General features: G+C 47.9%; 1 protein-coding gene across 1 annotated transcript; it reads right to left on the bottom strand.

The window, feature by feature from the left end:
* Positions 1-10,533: 10,533 nt before the first annotated feature.
* Positions 10,534-17,578, bottom strand: LOC123089848 (AAA-ATPase At2g46620-like). Its single transcript, XM_044511408.1, has 2 exons — positions 16,910-17,578; positions 10,534-11,729 (listed from the first exon to the last, which is right to left on the bottom strand). The coding sequence occupies exons 1-2, from the start codon at positions 17,462-17,464 to the stop codon at positions 10,578-10,580; spliced, it is 1,707 nt and encodes a 568-aa protein (XP_044367343.1). The 5' UTR covers positions 17,465-17,578; the 3' UTR covers positions 10,534-10,577.
* Positions 17,579-25,817: the final 8,239 nt, after the last annotated feature.

The following is a 25,817-nucleotide window of genomic DNA, read 5'->3' as shown; positions in this document are numbered from 1 at the left end:
ATGGGAGTTGCACAATCTCATAGTTGTATGAACTTTGTATAAGTCATGAAGAAAGCAATAGCAACATACTAAACGATCAAGTGCTAAGCTAACGGAATGGGTCAAGTCAATCACATCATTCTCCTAATGATGTGATCCCATTAATCAAATGACAACACATGTCTATGGTTAGGAAACATAACCATCTTTGATCAATGAGCTAGTTAAGTAGAGGCATACTAGTGACACTATGTTTGTCTATGTATTCACACATGTATCATGTTTCCGGTTAATACAATTCTAGCATGAATAATAAACATTTATCATGATATGAGGAAATAAATAATAACTTTATTATTGCCTCTAGGGCATATTTCCTTCAGTCTCCCACTTGCACTAGAGTCAATAATCTAGATTACATAGTAATGATTCTAACACCCATGGAGTCTTGGTGCTGATCATGTTTTGCTCATGAGAGAGGCTTAGTCAACGGGTCTGCAACATTCAGATCCGTATGTATCTTGCAAATCTCTATGTCTCCCACTTGGACTTGGTCCCGAATGGAATTGAAGCATTTCTTGATGTGCTTGGTCCTCTTGTGAAATCTGGATTCCTTTGCCAAGGCAATTGCACCAGTATTGTCATAGAAGATCTTCATTGGTCCCGATGCACTAGGTATAACACCTAGATCGGAAATGAACTCCTTCATCCATACTCCTTCATTTGCTGCTTTCGAAGCAGCTATGTACTCCGCTTCACATGTAGATCCCGCCACGACGCTTTGTTTAGAACTGCACCAACTTACAGCTCCACCGTTTAATAAAAATACGTATCCGGTTTGCGATTTAGAATCGTCCGGATCAGTGTCAAAGCTTGCATCGACGTAACCATTTACGAATAGCTCTTTGTCACCTCCATATACGAGAAACATATCCTTAGTCCTTTTCAGGTATTTCAAGATGTTCTTAACCGCTGTCTAGTGACCCACTCCTGGATTACTTTGGTACCTCCCTGCCAAACTAATAGCAAGGCACACATCAGGTCTGGTACACAGCATTGCATACATGATAGAGCCTATGGCTGAAGCATAGGGAACTCCTTTCATTTTCTCTCTATCTTCTGCAATGGTCGGGCATTGAGTCTGACTCAACTTTATACCTTGTAATACAGGCAAGAACCCTTTCTTCGCCTGATCCATATTGAACCTTTTCAACACTTTATCAAGGTACGTGCATTGTGAAAGTCCAATCAAGCGTCTTGATCTATCTCTATAGATCTTAATGCCCAATATGTAAGCAGCTTCACCGAGGTCTTTCATTGAAAAACTTTTATTAAAGTATACTTTTATGCTATTCAGAAATTCTATATCATTTCCAATCAATAATATGTCATCCACATATAATATTAGAAATGCTACAGAGCTCCCACTCACTTTCTTGTAAATACATGCTTCTCCAAAAGTCTGTATAAAACCATATGCTTTGATCACACTATCAAAGCGTTTATTCCAGCTCCGAGAGGCTTGCACCAGACCATAGATTGATCTCTGGAGCTTGCACACTTTGTTAGCTCCCTTAGGATCGACAAAACCTTCCGGTTGCATCATATACAACTCTTCTTCCAGAAATCCATTCAGAAATGCAGTTTTGACATCCATCTGCCAAATTTCATAATCATAAAATGCGGCAATCGCTAACATGATTCGGACGGACTTAAGCATCGCTATGGGTGAGAAAGTCTCATCGTAGTCAACCCCTTGAACTTGTCGAAAACCTTTCGCAACAAGTCAAGCTTTATAGACAGTTACATTACCATCAGCGTCAGTCTTCTTTTTAAAGATCCATTTATTCTCAATGGCTTGCCGATCATCGGGCAAGTCAACCAAAGTCCATACTTTGTTCTCATACATGGATCCCATCTCAGATTTCATGGCTTCTAGCCATTTTGCGGAATCTGGGCTCATCATCGCTTCCTCATAGTTCGTAGGTTCATCATGGTCAAGTAACATGACTTCCAGAATAGGATTACCGTACCACTCTGGTGCAGATTTTATTCTGGTAGACCTACGAGGTTCAGTAGAAACTTGATCTGAAGTTTCATGATCAATATCATTATCTTCCTCACTAATTGGTGTAGATGTCACAGGAACTGATTTCTGTGATAAACTATTTTCCAATAAGGGAGCAGACATAGTTATCTCATCAAGTTCTACTTTCCTCCCACTCACTTTTTTGAGAGAAACTCTTTTTCTAGAAAGGATCCATTCTTAGCAACGAATGTCTTTCCTTCGGATCTGTGATAGAAGGTGTACCCAATAGTCTCTTTTGGGTATCCTATGAAGACACATTTCTCCGATTTGGGTTCGAGCTTATCTGGTTGAAGTTTCTTCACATAAGCATCGCAGCCCCAAACTTTAAGAAATGACAACTTTGGTTTCTTGCCAAACCATAGTTCATAAGGCGTCGTCTCAACGGATTTTGATGGTGCCCTATTCAATTTGAATGCAGCCATCTCTAAATCATAACCCCAAAACGATAGCGGTAAATCAGTAAGAGACATCATAGATCGCACCATATCTAGTAAAGTACGATTACGACGTTCGGACACACCATTTTGTTGTGGTGTTCCGGGTGGCGTGAGTTGCGAAACTATTCCGCATTGTTTCAAATGTAAACCAAACTCGTAACTCAAATATTCTCCTCCATGATCAGATCGTAGAAACTTAATTTTCTTGTTACGATGATTCTCCACTTCACTCTGAAATTCTTTGAATTTTTCAAATGTTTCGGACTTGTGTTTCATTAAGTAGATATACCCATACCTTCTCAAATCATCTGTGAAGATGAGAAAATAACAATATCCGCCACGAGCTTCAATATTCATCGGTCCACATACATCTGTGTGTATGATTTCCAACAAATCTGTTGCTCTCCCCATAGTACCAGAGGACGGTGTTTTAGTAATCTTGCCCATGAGGCACGGTTCGCAAGTACCAAGTGATTCCAAAAGTCCATCAGTATGGAGTTTCTTCATGCGCTTTACAACGATATGACCCAAACGGCAGTGCCACAAATAAGTTGCACTATCATTATCAACTCTGCATCTTTTGGCTTCGACATTATGAATATGTGTATCACTACTATCGAGATTCAATAAAAATAGACCACTCTTCAAGGGTGCATGACCATAAAAGATATTACTCATATAAATAGAACAACCATTATTCTCTGATTTAAATGAATAACCGTCTCGCATCAAACAAGATCCAGATATAATGTTCATGCTCAACGCTGGCACCAAATAACAATTATTCAGGTCTAAAACTAATCCCGAAGGTAGATGTAGAGGTAGCGTGCCGACCGCGATCACATCGACTTTGGAACCGTTTCCCACGCGCATCGTCACCTCGTCCTTGGCCAGTGCTCGCTTATTCTGTAGTCGCTGTTTCGAGTTGCAAATATTAGCAACAGAACCAGTATCAAATACCCAGGTGCTACTATGAGCTCTAGTTAGGTACACATCAATAACATGTATATCACATATACCTTTGTTCACTTTACCATCCTTCTTATCCGCCAAATACTTGGGGCAGTTCCGCTTCCAGTTACCAGTTTGCTTGCAGTAGAAGCACTCAGTTTCAGGCTTAGGTCCAGACTTGGGTTTCTTCTCTTGAGCAGCAACTTGCTTGCTGTTCTTCTTGAAGTTCCCCTTCTTCTTCCCTTTGCCCTTTTTCTTGAAACTAGTGGTCTTGTTGACCATCAACACTTGATGCTCCTTCTTGATTTCTACCTCCGCATCCTTTAGCATTGCGAAGAGCTCGGGAATTGTCTTGTTCATCCCTTGCATATTATAGTTCATCACGAAGCTCTTGTAGCTTGGTGGCAGTGATTGGAGAATTCTGTCAATGACGCTATCATCCGGAAGATTAACTCCCAGTTGAATCAAGTGATTATTATACCCAGACATTTTGAGTATATGCTCACTGACAGAACTATTCTCCTCCATCATGCAGCTGTAGAACTTATTGGAGACTTCATATCTCTCAATCCGGGCATTTGCTTGAAATATTAACTTCAACTCCTGGAACATCTGATATGCTCCATGACGTTCAAAACGTCGTTGAAGACCCGGTTCTAAGCCGTAAAGCATGGCACACTGAACTATAAAGTAGTCATCAGCTTTGCTCTGCCAGACATTCACAACATCTGGCGTTGCTCCTACAGCAGGCCTGGCACCCAGCGGTGCTTCCAGGACGTAATTCTTCTGTGCAGCAATGAGGATAATCCTCAAGTTACGGACCCAGTCCGTGTAATTGCTACCATCATCTTTCAACTTTGCTTTCTCAAGGAACGCATTAAAATTCAACGGAACAACAGCACGAGCCATCTATCTACAACAAACATAGGCAAGCAAAATACTATCAGGTACTAGTTCATGATAAATTTAAGTTCATTTAATCATATTACTTAAGAACTCCCACTTAGATAGATATCTCTCTAGTCATCTAAGTGATTACGTGATCCAAATCAACTAAACCATAACCGATCATCACGTGAGATGGAGTAGTTTTCAATGGTGAACATCACTATGTTGATCATATCTACTATATGATTCACGCTCGATCTTTCGGTCTCTGTGTTCCGAGGCCATATCTGCATATGCTAGGCTCGTCAAGTATAACCTGAATATTCTGCGTGTGCAAAACTGGCTTGCACCCATTGTAGATGGACGTAGAGCTTATCACACCCGATCATCACGTGGTGTCTGGGCACGATGAACTTTGGCAACGGTGCATATTCAGGGAGAATACTTCTTGATAATTTTTAGTGAGAGATCATCTTAAAATGCTACCATCAATCAAAGCAAGATAAGATGCATAAAGGATAAACATCACATGCAATCATTATAAGTGATATGATATGGCCATCATCATCTTGTGCTTGTGATCTCCATCTTCGAAGCATCGTCGTGATCACCATCATCACCGGCGCGACACCTTGATCTCCATCGTAGCATCGTTGTCGTTATGCCATCTATTGCTTCTACGACTATCGCTACCGCTTAGTGATAAAGTAAAGCAATTACAGGGTGTTTGCATTTCATACAATAAAGCGACAACCATATGGCTCCTGCCAGTTGCCGATAACTTCGGTTAAAAAACATGATCATCTCATACAATAAAATATAGCATCACGTCTTGACCATATCACATCACAACATGCCCTGCAAAAACAAGTTAGACGTCCTCTAGTTTGTTGTTGCAAGTTTTACGTGGCTGCTACGGGTTTAGCAAGAACCGTTCTTACCTACGCATCAAAACCACAACGATAGTTCGTCAAGTTAGTGATGTTTTAACCTTCGCAAGGACCGGGCGTAGCCACACCCGCCAGCCACCTTTAAGCACGAGTGCTCGTAACGGTGAAACCAGTCTCGCGTAAGCATACGCGTAATGTCGGTCCGGGCCGCTTCATCTCACAATACCGCAGAACCAAAGTATGACATGCTGGTAAGCAGTATGACTTGTATCGCCCACAACTCACTTGTGTTCTACTCGTGCATATGACATCTACGCAGAAAACCTAGCTCGGATGCCACTGTTGTGTAACGTAGTAATTTCAAAATTTTCCTACGCACACACAAGATCATGGTGATACATAGCAACGAGAGGAGGAGTGTATCTTCATACCATTGAAGATCGCTAAGCAGAAGCATTTATCAACGCGGTTGATGTAGTCGTACGTCTTCACGATCCGACCGATCCAAGTACCAAACGCACAGCACCTTCGAGTTCTGCACACGTTCAGCTCGATGACGTCCTCGCCTTCTCGATCCAGCAAGACGGGGCGAAGTAGTAGATGAGTTTCGGCAGCACGACGGCGTGGTGACGGTGTTGGTGAAGAACAATCTCCGCAGGGCTTCACCAAAGCACTATGGAACCTATGACGGAGGATAAACTAGAGGGGACGGGGTTGCCGGCACACGGCTTGGTGTTTCTTGATCTATCTTTGGTGCTAGCCCTGCCCCTCTATTTATATGTTGAGCCTTGGGGTCGAAACTTGGAGTAAAAGTCTCCACAAAGTCGGTTTCACCCGAAAGGCAAGAGTCCTTCTCGGACTCCAGGGCCAGACGCCAGGGTTCCCGGCGTTTGGACCCAGACGCCAGGAATCCTGGCGTCTGGCCCCTGGACTCCGCAAAACTTCCTTTTGTGCTTTCCAAAAACCTTGTGGGCCTTCCCCTTTGGCCCAAATAACGTGTTCTCGAACCCAAACATTTCGGGAAACGTCCGGAACCCCTTCCGGTGAATTCCGGAACTCTTCCGGAGATCAAACACTATTATCCCATACATCAAACTTTATCTCCGGACCATTCCGGAGTTCCTCGTCATGTCCATGATCTCATTCGCGACTCCGAACAACATTCGGTTACCAACATACATAACTCATATAATACTATATCATCAACAAAACGTTAAGCGTGCGGACCCTACGGGTTCGAGAACTATGTAGACATGACCTAGAACTTGTTTCCGGCCAATAACCAATAGTGGGACCTGGATGTTCATATTGGTTCCTACATATTCTACGAAGATCTTTATCGGTCAAACCGCATAACAACATACGTTTTTCCCTTTGTCATCGGTATGTTACTTGCCCGAGATTCGATCGTCGGTATCCAATACCTAGTTCAATCTCGTTACCGGCAAGTCTCTTTACTCGTTCTGTAATACATCATTTCGTAACTAACTCATTAGTTACAATGCTTGCAAGGCTTAAGTGATGAATATTACCGAGAGGGCCCAGAGGTACCTCTCCGACAATTGGAGTGACAAAATCTAATCTCGAATTATGCCAACTCAACATGTACCTTTGGAGACACCTGTAGAGCACCTTTATAGTCACCCAGTTATGTTGTGACGTTTGGTAGCACATAAAGTGATCCTCTGGTAAACGGGAGTTGCACAATCTCATAGTTGTAGGAACTTTGTATAAGTCATGAAGAAAGCAATAGCAACATACTAAACGATCAAGTGCTAAGCTAACGGAATGGGTCAAGTCAATCACATCATTCTCCTAATGATGTGATCCCATTAATCAAATAACAACACATGTCTATGGTTAGGAAACATAACCATCTTTGATCAATGAGCTAGTTAAGTAGAGGCATACTAGTGACACTATGTTTGTCTATGTATTCACACATGTATCATGTTTCCGGTTAATACAATTCTAGCATGAATAATAAACATTTATCATGATATGAGGAAATAAATAATAACTTTATTATTGCCTCTAGGGCATATTTCCTTCCGAAGGGTGGAGAGGGAGGAAGGAGGAAGGAGGAGAGGTACCTGGTCACCGGAGGGGTCGTGGTCGGGGTCGGCGAAGGGGTCGGGGTCGGGGTCCGAGCTCGTCCGGGTCCTCGCTCGCCGCAGTCAAAGGAGAGCAGGGGCCGGTGGCGGAAGACGGCAGGGGCAGGCGGGGTGGGCGCGTCGGGGCCGCGCTCGCCGGCTGCTGCAGGGGCCGGAGGAGGCCCTCGCTCGTCGGAGGTAGGAGGAGAGGAGAGGTGCGGGCGGCGCGCGCTCGGCCGATCCCGTTCGGGGGGCGCGGGGGCGGCGGGGGTGGAGTCCCGCGGGGGTCGGGGCGGCGGCGTCGGGGCAGCGCAAGACCACAGCAGCGGCGGCGGCGGCGTCGACGGCGTGCAGGCGCGACGGACGGAGGGGGCAGCGAGCACGGGGGCGTGCAGGCGCGGCGGCGGTGTGCGGATCCAAAGTTAGGTCGAGCGAGGGAGGGGAATAGGTGGACTGGGGGGAGCTTACTAATGGCGCACCCGTAGAGGTGTGCCATTAGAATGTTTTTTTATTACAGTTCGAGCACTCATGTTATATTCCACCTAACCCAATCCACATCAGAACCCGCCCACTAGCCTGACTGGTCAGCATGCAGCACACACACCAGGATGTCCTGGGTTTGATTCCCAGGCTCCCCAACATTTTTTTATGCATTTTAAATACTGTTTGATATTTATTTGTGTATAAATATGTTCAAACTTGTTTAAATCATAACAGTAATATTTTTTTTATAAAAATAGTAATAATTTTTTTAAAAATATGTTCAAATTTGTTATTTGAAAATATTTATGAATATGAAAAAAATATTTATGAATATGAAAAAATATTCATATGTGGGGAGGGTGCGGGGGGTCGTCGGCGACGGTGGAGTGGGGGGAGGGTGCGGGCCGGGGGTCGGCGGCGGCGGCCGGTGGAGCGGGGGAGAGGGTGCGGGTGAGTCGTCGGCGACGGTCGAGTGGGGGAGGGTGCGGGCCAGGGGTCGGCGGCGCCGGCCGGTGGAGCGGGGGAGAGGGTGTGCGTGGGTCGTCGGCGACGGTCGAGTGAGGGAGGGTGCGGGCCGAGGGTCGGCGGCGGCGGCCGATGGAGCGGGGGAGGGTGAGGGCCGGGGGTCGGCGACGGTGGAGTGGGGGAGGGTGCGGGCCGGGGTTCGGCGGCGGCGGCCGGTGCAGCGGGGGAGGGTGCGGTGGGTCGTCGGCGACGGTGGACAGCAGGGGCAGGCGGGGTGGGCGCGTCGGGGCGAGGGGAGGTGGGGCAAGGGGGCGGCGAGGGGAGGGGGGCGACGGTGCGAGGGAAGGTGGGGCTCGGCATTACTAACAATTTTTTTTTCAAAACTACTAATGGCGCACGTTGAATTTGGTGCGTCATTACTATGTCAACTAGTAATGGCGCACTGTACAACGGCGCGCCATAAGTAATAATTTTTTTTTTCAAAACTACTAATGGCGCACCAGGCATTAGGTGCGCCATTAGTAATATATTACTAATGGCGCATCAGAAGAAGATGCGTCATTAGTATATTGTAATGACGCACCACATGCCTGGTGCGCCATTAGTGGCCATATCATCTATAGCTTTTTTCCTAGTAGTGACTATATTATTTTCTGTGGTATTATGCAGGATGAAGATCTCTGAAATAAAGAAAACGGGTATTTTTGGCATTGGGTTCATTGACCCAAATACCGTTAACGAACATACATGGGACATGAATGAAATCCAACAGAAAGGGATAGAGGATGACTTGCTAACGTTCTTGAAGCACCTAAACGTAAATGAAAATATATACTACTTCCTTATAACTTCAAGTGACTCACACTCTCTTATACTGCAAATTCTGTTTTTTGCTTACTATATATATATAGCTAGCTAGATGTTAATAAGTGTATATGGTTTAGGATATACGTAGTTGATGAGTGTTCATTATGCACATGCCCGCTTAATTTATACATTCAAACGTGTGCGAATTCAGATTCCACTGGGTCTTATTAAACATTCATCTGGATCAGAGCAGAGTTGAATTATTTGACTCTCTAGTTAAAGATGCTAAGGACTACACAAATTTAATGACAATAGTCAACAAGTAATTTCAATCATTATTGAACTATGTAAGCCTCTTTAGTTCGTCATTTCCTGATGTCAACTAATTAATAACTCATTTATTCATTTGCCGGCGGGCGAGGTTTGGGCCAGGTTAATCACGGAGGTTCCATGCCCAAGGAAGCCAAAGCTTTGTTGGCATCGAGTCAAGGTAATTAATTAATTAGTACTAGCTAGCTAGCTACCATCTCTTTAATTCTAGTTTCAATACCATTTATTATCATGCTTGATTAATTATTATCTAATTGAATTATATTCTCGTAAAGTGGATGAGACAGGCATCGGTGAACAACTTATGTGCGTTCTACGTTTGCGAAAACATTCGCATTACGATGATCGAAAGAAGACCAAGTGCTAGATAGCTATGGGTACGTTTGCCAGAACACTATTCACAATTTTTACATCATTATCGATATTTAATCACACAACTAATACATGCATATTGTTCTCCTTCTTAATAGTTCGATGCGCCTGCGGGATAAGCTCCTAGAACCGGAGCGTATAATAACACTTTAAGAAGAAATAACGGGATTTTTACTCGACCAAATCATAAATCCCGAAAGAGAATTCCATTACAAGCTCTAGAGCAGTAAAGCCTCCATGTCGGAGAAATTGTATATACGAAATTATGTATGTGTGAATATTAATGGTGATATATATATATATATATATATATATATATATATATATATATATATATATATATATATATATATGATATGTTCTACAAGAAATTATATTTATATACATGCATAACGTGTACAATATATAATATTGTAAAATACCAGCAAATGAAAAAGAATTAAATGAAAAACACATAAATAAAGGAAAAATAAATCATAAACCGAAAATCCCTAAAACCGGTTGGTTCTACCAACCGGTACTAAAGGTCTTCCACCCCACACGGCTGGCTCATGCCACGTGATCGCCCTTTAGCAGCGGTTCGTGCTGAACCGTTACTAAAAGAGGGGCCTTTAGTGTCCATCTTTTAGTGCCGGTTTCAGAACCGATACTAAAGGGCCTCACAAACCGGTGTTATAGGCTTATTCTGCACTAGTGTGCTACTCTGCTCAAAAGGACAACAAAAGTGTATCCCTTGTCGTCGCTGGAAATGTACTACTCAACTCCTCCACACTGTGCTACGACTACCCAAAATTCACCGCTCCATGCCGTGGTTGCTGCCGGACCCGGACCAGCGCCCGCTCACCGCCGCCGTCGCCTCGCCTTCCTCTGACGGCGCGACCCCGGAGCCATCCTTCCGGCTCCTCGTCTTGATCAGCCCGTACAGCTTCTTCAGCTCCCGCATCGGCGCCGCGTCCTTGCCCAGCATCCCGCCGCCGGCGCAGGCTGTCGTCCCCGCCTCCTCCGTCGCCTCCGCGTCCCACTGCCCGGCCCCGGACCAGCTCGTGATCCTTCTGTGCGGCATCCGCGGCGGCGCTGTTGGCGTGGGCGCGCGCTGGTGCTGGAGCCTCGTGATGACGGTGTGGAGCGCGCGGCTCGGGGATGCGCGGTTGGCGAGCATGATCTCGCCCAGCTCCGCGGGGCTCAAGCGGCGCTCGCCGGCGGCGTTGAACCCCTCCTCCACCTGTGGGAACAGCTTGTGGTCCGTGAGCCCCAGGTAGCTGCCGGCCAGCGCCTTGAAGGCCTCAAAGTCGCACAGCGTGAACCGGACGTGCACGTCCAGCCGCCCCGGACGGGTCACCGCCGCGGGAAAGGGCGCGCCGCCCCGCATGGTGAACACCATCACGCGCTCCTCGCCGCACCACGAGGACACGCCGTCCATGAAGCTCAGCACCCTCGCCTCCGCGCCGTGGCCTTGGAGCTGCAGGTGGCGGTCGAGGTCCTCGACGAGGATGAGCGAGCGCGGGGTGGTGTGCATGAGCAGCGCGCGGAGGTCGACGTCGCCGCGGGACAGATCCACGTCGTACACGTCGTAGCCGAGGAAGCGCGCCATGGCCGCCGCGAAGGTTGACTTGCCGGTTCCCGGCGGGCCGTGGAGCAGGTAGCTCCGGCGCCAGAGGCGGCCGAGCCGGTGGTAGTAGGCGCGGCCCTTGGCGAAGCCCTCCACGTCGGCGCGGACGCGGGCCTTGAGGTCCGGATCCATGGCGACCGTGCCGAGCGTGGCCGGGTGCGCGAACGGCGCCGACGCCCACCTCGGCGCCCTGTCCACGCCGCCACGCACGTTGACGGAGAGCCTCAACTCCCGCCTTCGTAGCTCCATCTCGTGGGCCACGGACTCGACGTGCTGCAAGTATGGCCGCAGCACCCGGGCCTGGTCGTGGCGGCGCACGCGCAGCACGAGCGCCTCCTCGTCGTGTAAAGTAGTTCGGGAAGCGTAGAACCCTTTGTCTCGGGCCGCGTGTATATATTGAGGCAATGCCTTGGTGCATAAGTTTACAGAGAGAACCGATCGAGGGGAGAGGGAGATCGGTTAGGAGGAGATCGACCAGGAGAAGGTCGTTACATCAGAGAAGAAGAGATAGAGTTGCATACAAGTTAAATACTTCTTCTATCCGTATACAATAATTCTAACACTCCCCCTCAATCTAAACCTCAAGCCTTGCTAAGGTTGAGATTGTACTTGAACTCGTCTAGTCTTCTCTCTGTCAAGGGTTTAGTGAACCAATCCGCAAGTTGATCCCCTGTAGGAATAAACCGGATCTCAAGTAGCTTTCGAGCTATTCTCTCTCTGACAAAGTGGAAATCCACTTCAATATGTTTTGTTCGTGCATGAAAAACAGGATTTGCTGAAAGGTAAGTTGCACCAATATTGTCACACCACAGCCGTGCAGCTTTTAGAGCTTTAATCCCAAGTTCATAAAGTAATGTTTGTATCCACATCACTTCAGCTGTAGCATTCGCCAAAGACTTGTATTCAGCCTCCGTACTGGATCTTGAAATAGTAGCTTGCTTTCTAGCACTCCATGACACAAGGTTAGATCCCAGAAACACAGCAAAACCACCAGTAGATCTCCTATCATCAGCACACCCTGCCCAGTCTGCATCAGAATATGCAGTAACAAGCAAGGAAGGGGACTTGACAATCTGAAGTCCAAGTCCTTGAGTATACTGAAGATACCTTAGAATTCTTTTAACTGCTGTCCAATGAGTGGTTGTAGGAGCATGTAAATATTGACATACCTTGTTTACTGAATAAGAGATATCAGGACGTGTAAGAGTCAAATATTTCAAGGCATCTACAACACTTCTATAATTTGTTGCATCCTCTGGACCAAGAGCTTCTCCACTGTCAATTGTAAGCTTCTCTGAGGTGGAGATTGGTGTACTGACTGGTTTGCAATTCTCCAATCCCACTCTCTTTAGAACATCATCTGTATATTTCTCTTGTGATAGAAGTATTCCATCTCTGATCTGCTTTACCTCTATGCCAAGAAAGTAGTGAAGATCACCTAGATCTTTGAGAGCAAACTCAAGCTTCAAATCCTTAAGCAAACACGTAGTGGCCTCTTGACTTGAGCTAGCAACAATTATATCATCAACATAAACAAGGACAAAAACAGTGATATTGCCTTTGCTATAAAAGAACAATGATGTCTCTGCCTTGGACGCTGTGAAGCCAAGATGATGTAGCTGCATACTCAACCTAGAATACCATGCTCTTGGAGCCTGCTTCAGGCCATATAAGGCTTTATCCAACTTACATACATAATGTGGTGTGCTGTGTTTTTCATAACCTGGTGGTTGCCGCATGAACACTTCTTCCTCAAGAACACCATGAAGAAACGCGTTCTGAACATCTAGCTGTCTTAAGCTCCAACCTCTGGAAACAGCAATGGACAAAACAAGACGAATAGTAGTTGCTTTAACCACAGGACTAAAAGTATCATCATAATCAATTCCAAACCTTTGCTTGAAGCCCTTTGCAACCAACCTTGCCTTGTATCTGTCTATACTGCCATCAGATTTTCTCTTAATCTTGTATACCCATTTACAGTCAATTATATTAGTGCCATGTTGCGGTGGTACTAGATGCCAAGTCTGATTTTTTATAAGTGCATTATATTCATTGTCCATGGCTTCCTTCCAATCTTTATTAGCAAGAGCATCATGCAGATTAACAGGTTCACCAGAAGTGGCAAGAAAGGCACGCTTGGTCGGATTATACCTTATTGTACCATCACTATATTGTTTTTCTTTAATAATACCTGACCGAGACCTGGTGTTTCGATGAAGAGGTGAAGGAGCCAGAGAAACAGTTTCTGTTGGCTGTGACGCAGGAGATCCTGCTGTTTCGGTGTTGTGCGCAGAAGATCCAGTCAGATCGGGCTCCTGATCCGAGAAAGATTGACGCTGCTGGCGCTGCTCCTCGTCTGGCGCGCAGCCAGGGCCGACCGGCGAATCAGAACCGCCTGGCAGGTCCCGTGATGTCGCAGCAGAACCGGCTGGACCGGTCGGTGGGTCCCAAGGCGACGTGGCAACGAGGGAATCGTTCCCCCTGCGCCTCGCTCGATCGATGGACGTCTCGGGGCGCGCTGGCGGAGGTTGGCGCGACGCGCCTGGACTGGTGCGGCCCACCTGGTCGACTGCGCCGCTGTCGGCCACCAGAGAGCGCAGGGGCGGATCTGCACTAGATCGCGCGCCCGCAGTCTGACGCAAATCCGGCTCGGATCGCGTGCTGGCAGCAGGATCAGCATTGGAGTCCGGTCCTAGTTTGTCCTGTGTGCACATAAAATGCTGAGTAGAATCTGCACAAGAGGTATTAGAAACACAATTTTCTTTGGATTTTTGCACAAGGTCATGATCAGTTAATTCACCCCCGTGATCAGGACGTGTAGAAGGGTCGGAGATAAGTGCGATTTCTGCACGAAGCAAAGCACCCGCATTGGGATGAAGCTTGGAGAAAGGAAATAGTGTCTCATCAAAAATAACATCTCGAGAGATATAGATGCGTCCGGTGGATGGTTCAAGACACTTGCAACCTTTATGAAGATTACTATACCCAAGAAAAACACATTGTATGGAACGAAACTCAAGTTTGTGACGATTGTATGGACGTAAATTGGGGTAACAAGCACACCCAAAATTTTTGAGATAATTGTAATCTGGCTTTTGGTTATACAATCGTTCTAAAGGAGTAGAGTTGCCAATGACAGTACTGGGAAGACGGTTAATAAGATACGTGGCTGTAATGAAAGCCTCATCCCAATACTTAAGGGGCATAGATGCATGAGCCAAAAGATAAAGACCAACTTCGACGATATGACGGTGTTTGCGTTCAGCAGAACCGTTTTGCTGATGAGCATGGGGGCAAGACACATAATGAGTGATCCCAATGCTACGGAAGAAGGAGTTGAGTTTTTCATACTCCCCTCCCCAGTCACTTTGGACTGAAATAATTTTCTTGTCGAAGTGGCGCTCAACTAGCTTCTGAAACTCTTGGAAGATGGAAAAAACTTCAGATTTATGTTTAAGCAAATAAATCCATGTGAACTTGCTGTAATCATCAATGAAGCTAACATAATATTTTTTTCGACCAAAAGAATCTCGAGCATGACCCCATACATCACTGAAGATTAGTTGTAATGGGGCATGAGACACACTAGTAGACTTGGGATAAGGAAGCTGATGGCTCTTGGCACATTGACATGCTTCACAAATAGACTCATTGCTTGAACTATGTGACAAAGGAAGTTTGTCTTTATTGACTACTTGCCTAACTATGACTGATGAGGGATGACCTAATCTTTGATGCCACCGTTCGAAAGAGGACTTGACGACGCAATAGACACGATGATGCTTGTTGCTAAAAACTCCGGAGCAGATGGGGTAGAGGCCGCCGATGCATCTACCGTGATAGAGAGGAGCCCTCGTTGCCCGATCCTTAATGAAAAAATAGCGAGGGTGAGTTTCAAAGAAAACATCATTATCGGTGGCTAAACGAGACATTGAGGCAAGATTTTTGTCAGCTTGAGGAACATGAAGGACATCCTTAAGAACAAGACCACGTTGTAGACTAGGGGGAATTAAGTGAAACTTGACCAATGTGACAAATTTCCATACCTTTACTGCTAGCTGTGTGGATCTGATCGTTGCCATGGTACGTCTCCCGGAGGGCAAGTTGCTCTAACTCATTTGTGACGTGATCGATAGCACCGGAGTCGACGTACCAGACACCTTCCCCGCCTTGCTCGCGCATAGCTGCTGCAACTAGCTTGGAGTCAGGAACAAAGTTTTCATCGTACCGATGCCAGCAATCGAGGACCTCATGGCCAGCCTTCTTGCAGAGCTGACACCGGGGGCGAGGCCGCGAGGGAGGGTTGCGGCGGCCAGTGTTGGAGTGGAAGCCGCCACCCCCGTGGTTTTGGCCGTAGCCGCCGTCGTAGTTGTTGCCGTAGCCGCCACCAGAGCGGGCACCGTCGCCCGCGGAAGCACTGCGGCCGCGTCCGCCACCATGGTTGGTGCCCTGGTGACCACGGCCACGACCACGTCCCCTGGAAGCGGAGTATGCAGAGGATTGCCGAAGATCGCCGCCGTGGAGGCGGGTGAGGCGGGCGTCGAAGCTGACCAGCTGGCTGTGCAGCTCTGGAACCGTGATGGGTTCCACTCGAGCCGCCAGCGCAGAGACGACTGGATTATACTCCATGTCGAGGCCGGCAAGGATCTTGGAGACGATCTCTGGGTCGGAGAGGGCCGAGGCGGTGCAGGCGACTTCATCGGTGAGGGTTTTGATCTTGCCGAGGTACTCTGCCATGGTTAAGTTACCTTTTTTTAGGTTGGTGAGCTCGATGCGGGTGTTGATCGCCTGCGCCTGGCTTTGGGCGATGAACATGGTGTTAATGGCGCGCCACACTTCGGCCGGCGTCTGGAGCGTGGCCACCTGGGACAGAATCTCGCGGGAAAAGGAACCCATCAAGAACCCTTGGAGTTGTTGTTGTTGCGCATACCAGAGGGCGCGGGCGAAGTTGGCGACTTGCTCTTCCTTGCCCTCCTTGGTGATGGTGAGGGTAGCTGGCGGTGGCGGGCTCATGGGGTCAAGGTGGTGCTCCATCTGAGCACCCTTGATCTGATGAAGCACGATGACTTTCCAGAGGAGGAAGTTTCCCCTCGTCAGCTTCTCCTGTGGTGGCGATCCGAGGAAGGTGTTGGTAGCTATGGACGATGAAGCAAAGGTGGAGGCGGAGGAGGTGGTGGTGATCGCGCCCATGGTGCTAGGTGACATGGAGACGGAGGTGGTGGACATGGCTCGGTCGCGAACGGTAGCTAGATGCGATCTCTCTTGATCTGATGAGGAAGAGGCTCTGTTACCATGTAAAGTAGTTTGGAAAGCGTAGAACCCTTTGTCTCGGGCCGCGTGTATATATTGAGGCAATGCCTTGGTGCATAAGTTTACACAGAGAACCGATCAAGGGGAGAGGGAGATCGGTTAGGAGGAGATCGACCAGGAGAAGGTCGTTACAACAGAGAAGAAGAGATAGAGTTGCATACAAGTTAAAGACCTCTTTTATCCCTATACAATAATTCTAACACGTCGCCGTCCCCGCGGAGGAGGCAGGTCCACTGGAGGCGCGCGCCGAGGAAGGCGTCCCGCGCGGTGTGGCCGGGGCCGAGGCGGAGCGAGAAGCCGCCGTGGGTCTTTTGGGCGGAGGAGGAGAGCAGGGAGACGGCGTCGGCGTCCTCGAGCGACGGCAGCGAGGAGACGTACGCCGCGGCCTTGCGGAAGAGCGGGTTGTCCTGGTGGAGGCCGTCAACGCGGAGCCTGCGGGGCACCTCGTGGAGCTGGTACGCCTGCGTTGGGTCGTCGGCCCAGCGCCACAGCCGGCGCAGCGAGTGGAGCGCCGACCTGTGCGACAGCGCCAGCCGTAGCGCCGCCACGGCGAGCGCGGCGTAGGCGATGAGGAGGAGGAGGCCCATTGCGCGGAGTAAGGGAGCGCCGCGCGTTGATGTAGGTACGTGCGGAGTCGGTTTTGGCTGGAGACGTGGGAGGTGGGCGGCCGAGGTTTTAAGAGGTGGTGGATGGGACGGGGATGGGGATGGGGAGGAGGAGCTGTGGCGCGGCCGCCGTGGATCACAATCACAATTCATGGTCACGGCACGGTCAAATGAGGTAGGGAGAGGTGTGGCGTGCGGGAAGAGGTGGCCATGGCGGCGGTAAGCTACGTAAATGAATCTTCTAGGCTAGGCGACGTACGTAGACGTAGGTGTGTTTGACATTTTCGCATCCATGATGAGTTTGGCAGAATGATCTGGTTTGCACTGAGTAACGATCGATTAGTAGGAAGAGCATCTAATCTAGAAGAGGGACAGACAGACAGTTGGAGGAGAAGCATCTTGTTAATTTCAGCTAGCTAGCTCTTGGTACGTAGCAACCGCTAGCTAGCTACTCGCTTCTTCTTGGACAGCCAGCGGTTAAATTGTTGATATAACGCTCACATGAACCGATCAATGAAGCTCTATCTTTGCTTCTTTTTTCCCCGATCACTCCATTGCTAGCTCGGAAAAGCTGACTACCCTATTTTTTTATTTGAACAAGTTTGTTCAATAAAAAAGATATCCATGGGTTTTAAAAAATACTGTGAATTTGAAAAACATACCCAGTGAAACTATGATTTTTTGAATTAAAATACTCACGAATCCGAAGAACATCCCATTTTTTTCACATAATGTAAAAATGTGGGTGAACTTTAGAAATATTCATGATTTTTTATGAATTTGAAAAATGATCATGGATTTTGAAAATAGTAATTGATTTTAATAAATATTCATGAACTAAAATTTTGAAAAAGTAAAATGAAGAAAAGGAAGAAAATAGAAAACAAAAATAAAATAAAATGACTATTAAAACAATATAAAACACACAGAAAAAGAGAAAACAAAAAAAATCAAGGAACACCTTCTCAAGAATGTGAAAACTGGGAAAAAATAATCTAAATCAGCAACACACAACCTTTGAAGCGACACACAAGACACAAGTGAAGATTCGCCTACGGATAATCAAACCTTGATCGAGGTTTCCTTTAAACAAAGGGAAAAAATACCTGGATGGACGTACGTACATACTCAGTCGGACAGCAATTGGTCGGAGAACCATGTTTAAGTTGGACAGCCAGCCAGCCAGCCAGTATACACACGTACATACGTGATGTGTGAATGAGTCAGACGGACGGCGCGGCGTCGGCAACACTCACTCAGTCAAGAGGCCATAATTTATACGTACATAAATGTATATGAACCCATCAACGTACTCCTATAAAGATGAGCCGTCGGATCGGATCGGACAGCAATAGCTACTCAACTTAACTTTCTTTTTTTTACCCTGCCGCTGCCCATGCATGCATCCATCGAGTTTGTGTGTCCAAACCAAACGCCCACCAAAAACTAATCAAACAATCAATCCATCCTGGCATTATTTAGTCCATGCTTACGAATTTTCCTTGTTTGGACCACTACTGTCGTCCATCGTGTATGCTCATGCTTTGACCTATGTAGCTAGCTAGCTGTACATCGAGATCAAGTGCATGCCTTAGATTGAATCAGATTTGGCATCCGGCCGGCATGCATGCATTGACCTGTCAGTCAGGATAGACAGAGGGGGAATTCATTTCCTACTCTGGCACCACACCCATACTACTTGTCAACAGAATATAATAAGGAAATCTGAACCAGTGGGGTGTCTCAAACGCGCCTCAAACCGTCGGGCTGACGGGCACCCCTCATTTCCAGCCAAAACATGGGACGTCCGGGCGAGCCCGCTACGTCGGACCCGGTCCATGCCGGCGCACCCGACCCCACATATATTCGTCCCCGGCCGCTCGCCGGACCAAACCCTAACCACTTCACTTCACTTCACTTCACTCTCCTCCGCCACCCAAGCTCACCTCTGGTGGTTTTCGACCGCCTTCGACATGGCAGGCACCAGACCTGACCCCGACCAATCCGGATCCGTCGACTGGGGTGTCATCCCATGCAGGTTGGAGGAGGCAATGTCGGTCCGCATTGAACTCCGCCACTCCCAGGAGGACAGCGCCCGGCCGTCAGACGGATCTGTCCGCCGCGACTCCATACTGTCGGCTCAACGGGCGATCGGGTCCTCTGGGGCTGGATCATCACGGTCCCGGCAACCGAAACCCCTCTCCTTCCCTGTCACTGGCCGGGCAGACTATGAGTCCCACCGGGAACGGGTGCCCCGATGTGGAAAGGAGAGGATAAGGGCTGCCCCGCCGTGAGAACCATGTCACCACTATTAGCGTGCTCCACATCCCTATGGCACTCGAGATAGCAAGCGCTCAGACGGCGGATCAGATCAGACAGAGGAGTTGGGGTTCGGCGGTCTTAGGGTACACTGGGGTCATCTGGAAGCCCTACACGAAAGCAACCATAAATGCGAGATACCCTGGTGGTATGTCTGTGCTATGCACTAGGGACCAAGATTACTGGATGACGAAATCGAAGATCATCTTCGATGTCTTCGTCGAGGAGATGGCACAACAGAGGGTTATGAGGCAATTTGGTCTTCTGCAGTTGGAGCTACCTCCCCCTACAGAGAACCCGGTGCCAGCACACATCCACAGGTATTAACCAGTTTTTCAATGTTGCATCATCTTTCATAGTACTCAATTCGAAGCATTAGGTAATTGTTGAACACACACCACAATTTTAGGACGACAAGGAAGGGCATGACCAGGACAACTGCTGACTGGCTAGTTAGACTAGAGTCGTATGTTATAGAATGGGAGACAACAAACACACATCTATGGCACGAGAATCACAATTTTGATCTCAATGAATTCAATCTCTATTTGCGGTGCTACATGACCGGAACACGGTTACGCATTGTTGAGCACTCTCACCCAGAGGAGATACCTGATCCTACTCCGTCGGATATGCACCCGAGCTATGATACTTCGGGCTCTAGGCAGTACGCGGTAAGATATATTTTCTTTAAGTAATGTTGTCATATACTTTGACGTGCATACTTAATAATCGTCATGAAAATTTGTAGGCTACCTTGACACACGAACTCTACAACGACGTGACCACCTTTGGACGTCTTCTTCACCACTGTCCTGTGCTACAACCCTTCCTAGAACGAATGCAGAACAAAATACGGGCTGTCTACGAGGCTATCACGTGCACCCGGAGAAGCGACGTTGTTCAGCACCAGCAGCAGCAGCCGCGTCCCTCCATGCACCGTCATCAACCACGTCCACGTCTAGCACATCAGTCGGCAACAAGGCCACCCCGTCCTGACCAACCTGGCAGTTCAATGTGGCAGCAACCGCATCACTATGGTCCCACGTCGAGCTTCGTGTTTTCTCCACAGCCACAGCAGCACGTTTCCTCGTCGAGCTTCGTGTTTGAGCAAGAGCAGCCATCACAGCCAGCAGGTATGTGTCTTCATATTTATTGTTTTCAATAATAATTGAGGCGACCTCATTCTTCATGAATAAGCATTCCATCGTGCAGGAGCCTACAGATATCAGGCGTCTATGTCGGCATCACATGATACGTGGGGGAGTGATCAACATCCCGAGGAGAACATATATGCTCAGATGTCACAGCACACCCAGTGGATGAACATGTTTTCGACTCCTCCACCAGGCCCCACACAGGATACACAGCATGCCAGGGAGAGTCCGAGATTCCTCCTCGTCACATTAGGGCACCCGACAGGTGGGGATGGACGCCGCCTATAGATCCGCCTCCCCACCGGGCCAGATGTCGCCACTGACGCTTCTATCTATCAGTAGAGACATTACCATCTATTTCTGTATGAGACTTATGTCTATTCTATGTAAGAGACAAATGACTATGTACTTACATATGAGGCATATGCCTACTCTATTTTAGTACTATGTTATCCGAACTACAACATCATATTTAGATAGAACATAATGCTCGTACAAAAAGACAGTACAAACAACTAGATAGAACTACATCTAAATTAAACAGTACGTATGACTAAACTTAGAACATACAACATAAAAACTACATGAAGTCATCATCGTCATCCTCCATCAATGCAGAACTCTTGCCTTCGACGATGAAGAACTCTTGCCCTTCAACAATGCAGAAACCTTGCCCTTCGACGATGAAGAAATCTTGCCCTTCGACGATGCAGAACCCGAAAGCGGCGGCATGAATATATCATCTTCATCCTCCCTCTCCCCAGTCCATAAAAACGGATTATTTGCTGCAGTCCTTCTGAAAGTTTCACTCTTCGGCTCCACTACCTTCTTCCACCTTTCATGCAACCTAAGAAGTTCTTTATGTACCTCCTCATAGGTCCTTTCAGGCCACCAGACCTACGTAATTCGTGAGCCAACTCATTCATTATGGTGTCACTACCGGTGAGTTCGTCCCATGGAACTATCCTATTGTCAATCCTAAAATCGGTAGCTAGCCTCAGAAGAGTCCTGCTCATCCCAGGGTGAAAACTACGATCAAAAGGATAATGGGACATCTCAACTACACTACACTAGAATGCTTATCCACCTCTGTTTGAAGGGGGTTTTATAGGTAGAGAGGAGAAAATGGCGGGAAAGAACGACTGCGGTATGGTGGGAAAGGGTTGGCGGGAAAATATGGCGGGAAATAGTTGGCGGGAAAATATTGAGGGGAAAGGGTTGCGTGAAAATACGGGGCAAAAATGGTTGCATGCATCAGTCGGCCCACAGCAGGCCAATTAGTCCGTATCGGCCGACAGATGGCTGACTGGACCCAGTCAGCCCACAGCTGGCCGACTGGACCTGAATGAAGGGAATATGCCCTAGAGGCAATAATAAAGTTATTAATTATTTCCTTATTTTATGATAAATGTTTATTATTCATGCTAGAATTGTATTAACCGGAAACATAATACATGTGTGAATACATAGACAAACATAGTGTCACTAGTATGCCTCTACTTGACTAGCTCGTTGATCAAAGATGGTTATGTTTCCTAGCCATAGACATGAGTTGTCATTTGATTAATGGGATCACATCATTAGGAGAATGATGTGATTGACTTGACCAATTCCGTTAGCTTAGCACTTGATCGTTTAGTATGTTGCTATTGCTTTCTTCATGATTTATACATGTTCCTATGACTATGAGATTATGCAACTCCCGTTTATCGGAGGAACACTTTATGTGCTACAAAACGTCACAACGTAACTGGGTGATTATAAAGGTGCTCTATAGGTGTATCCGAAGGTACTTGTTGGTTTGGCGTATTTTGAGATTTTGTCACTCCGATTGTCGGAGAGGTATCTCTGGGCCCTCTCGGTAATGCACATCACTATAAGCCTTTCAAGCATTGTAACTAATGAGTTAGTTGCGAGATGATGTATTACGGAACGAGTAAAGAGACTTGCCGGTAACGAGATTGAACTAGGTGTTGAGATACCGACGATCGAATCTCGGGCAAGTAACATACCGATAACAAAGGGAACAACGTATGTTGTTATGCGGTTTGACCGAAAAAGATCTTCGTAGAATATGTGGGAGCCAATATGAGTATCCATGTTCCGCTATTGGTTATTGACCGGAGATGTGTCTCGGTCATGTCTCCATAGTTCTCGAACCCGTATGGTCCGCACGCTTAAAGTTAGATGACGATCAGTATTATGAGTTTTTTGTTTTGATATACCGAAGGTAGTTCGGAGTCCCGGATGTGACCACGGACATGACAAGGAGTCTCTAAATGGTCAATACATAAAGATTGATATATTGGACGACTATGTTCGGACACCGGAATGGTTTCGGGGAGTTTTGGACATATACCGGAGTACCGGGGGGTTATCGGAACCCCCCGGGGAGTTTAATGGGCCAAGATGGGCCTTAGTGGAGAATATGTTGGAAATATGCCCTAGAGGAAATAATAAATTGGTTATTATTATATTTCCTTGTTCATGATAATCGTTTATTATCCATGCTAGAATTGTATTGATAGGAAACTCAGATACATGTGTGGATACATAGACAACACCATGTCCCTAGTAATCCTCTAGTTGACTAGCTCGTTGATCAATAGGTGGTTACGGTTTCCTGACCATGGACATTGGATGTCGTTGATAACGGGATCACATCATTAGGAGAATGATGTGATGGACAAGACCCAATCCTAAGCCTAGCACAAGATCGTGTAGTTCGTATGCTAAAGCTTTTCTAATGTCAAGTATTTTTTTCCTTAGACCATGAGATTGTGCAACTCCCGGATACCGTAGGAATGCTTTGGGTGTACCAAATGTCACAACATAACTGGGTGGCTATAAAGGTGCACTACGGGTATCTTCGAAAGTGTCTGTTGGGTTGGCACGAATCGAGACTGGGATTTGTCACTCCATGTGACCGAGAGGTATCTCTGGGCCCACTCGGTAGGACATCATCATAAATGTGCACAATGTGACCAAGGCGTTGATCACGGGATGATGTGTTACGGAACGAGTAAAGAGACTTGTCGGTAACGAGATTGAACAAGGTATCGGGATACCGACGATCGAATCTCGGGCAAGTACTATACCGGTAGACAAAGGGAATTGCTTACGGGATTGATTGAATCCCCGACATCGTGGTTCATCCAATGAGATCATCGTGGAACATGCGGGAGCCAACATGGGTATCCAGATCCCGCTGTTGGTTATTGACTGGAGAGATGTCTCGGTCATGTCTGCATGATTCCCGAGCCCGTAGGGTCTACACACTTAAGGTTCGATGACGCTAGGGTTATAGGGAAAGTATGTACACGGTTACCGAATGTTGTTCGGAGTCCCGAATGCGATCCCGGACGTCACGAGGAGTTCCGGAATGGTCTGGAGGTAAAGATTGATATATAGGAAGTGAGGATTTGGCCACCGGAAGTGTTCCAGGCATCACCGGTAATGTACCGGGACCACCGGAAGGGTCAGGGGGTCCACCGGGAGGGGCCACCAGCCCCAGAGGATTGCGTGGGCCAATAGTGGGAAGGGACCAGCCCCTAGGTGGGCTGGGGAGCCCCCCACGAAGGCCCAAGGCGCCTCAAGAGAAGAGGGGGGGCAAACCCTAGGGCAGATGGGCCCTAAGGCCCACCCCAGGTGCACCTCCTTCTCTCCCCCCTTTGCGCGCCACCCTAGATGGGATCTGGGGCTGCCGCACCCCTTGGGGTGGGAACCCTAGAGGGGGCGCAGCCCCCCCCGCCCCATATATAGTTGAGGTCTAGGGGCTGCCCAACACATGAGTTATTCTCTCCTAGGCGCAGCCATACCTCTCTCCCTCCTCGTCTCTCGTAGAGCTTGGCGAAGCCCTGCTGGAGTTCCGCTCTCCTCCACCACCACCACGCCGTCGTGCTGCTGCTAGACGGATTCTTCCCCAACCTCTCCCTCTCTCCTTGCTTGATCAAGGCATGGGAGATGTCACCGGGCTGCACGTGTGTTGAACGTGGAGGCTCCGTTGTTCGGTGCTTAGATCAGAATCAACCGCAATCTGAATTGCTATGAGTACGCCTCCTTCATCCGCGTTCTTGCAATGCTTCCGCTTAGCAATCTACAAGGGTATGTAGATGGATCCAACTCTCCTCTCGTTGCTAGTTACTCCATAGATTGATCTTGGTGATGCGTAGAAATTTTTTAATTTCTGCAACGATCCCCAACAGAAGAGGAGGGGCGGCCAGGGCAGGCCGCGCGCCCCCTCCCCTCTAGTCCGAATTGAACAAGGAGGGGGGCGCCCCCTTTCCTTCCCCTCTCTCTCCTTCTTCCCCCTTCTCCTTCTCCGACTAGGAAAGGAGGAGTCCTACTCCCGGTGGGAGTAGGACTCCCCTCTTGGCGCGCCCTCCCTGGCCGGCCACCTCTCTCCCCTTGCTCGTTTATATACGGGGGCAGGGGGCACCCCTAGACACAACAATTTATCATTGATCTCTTAGCCGTGTGCGGTGCCCCCTCCACCATATTCCACCCCGGTAATATCGTAGCGGTGCTTAGGCGAAGTCCTGCGTCGGTAGCATCATCAACACCATCATCACGCCCTCGTGCTGACGGAACTCTCCCCCAAAGCTCTGCTGGATCAGAGTTCGTGGGACGTCATCGAGCTGAACGTGTACTGAACTCGGAGGTGCCGTACGTTCGGTACTTGGATCGGTCGGATCGTGAAGACGTACGACTACATCAACCGCGTTGTTATAAAGCTTCCGCTTTCGGTCTACGAGGGTATGTGGGCACACTCTCCCCTCTCGTTGCTATGCATCACCATGATCCTGTGTGTGCGTAGGAAAATTTTGAAATTACTACGTTCCCCAACACTGAACTGGTGGCCGACAGGCCAATCGGCCAGTAGCAAGCCCATAGGCTCTCAGTCGGCCTGCTGTGGGCCGACTAGGTCCAGCCGGCCGGCAGGGGGCCGACGGTGTATTGTTTTTGAAAATTGCTTATCGGGCATAATATTTGTGCAAATTAATAAAAAAATGTATTATTTAAGAAAATTT

Source organism: Triticum aestivum, chromosome 4B, assembly GCF_018294505.1.
Source record: "Triticum aestivum cultivar Chinese Spring chromosome 4B, IWGSC CS RefSeq v2.1, whole genome shotgun sequence".
In the NCBI taxonomy this organism is placed as follows: Eukaryota; Viridiplantae; Streptophyta; class Magnoliopsida; order Poales; family Poaceae; genus Triticum; species Triticum aestivum.
The sequence above is the reverse complement of the archived record's forward strand: the minus strand, read 5'-3'. Positions and strand labels throughout refer to the sequence as shown.

Coding starts and splice junctions, on each gene's coding strand:
- LOC123089848 (XM_044511408.1), bottom strand. CDS start 17,464: ATGAATTGTGATTGTGATCCACGGCGGCCGCGCCACAGCTCCTCCTCC. Junction 11,730..16,909: donor TCCTCCGCGGGGACGGCGAC/GTGTTAGAATTA, acceptor TTACACGACGAG/GAGGCGCTCGTGCTGCGCGT.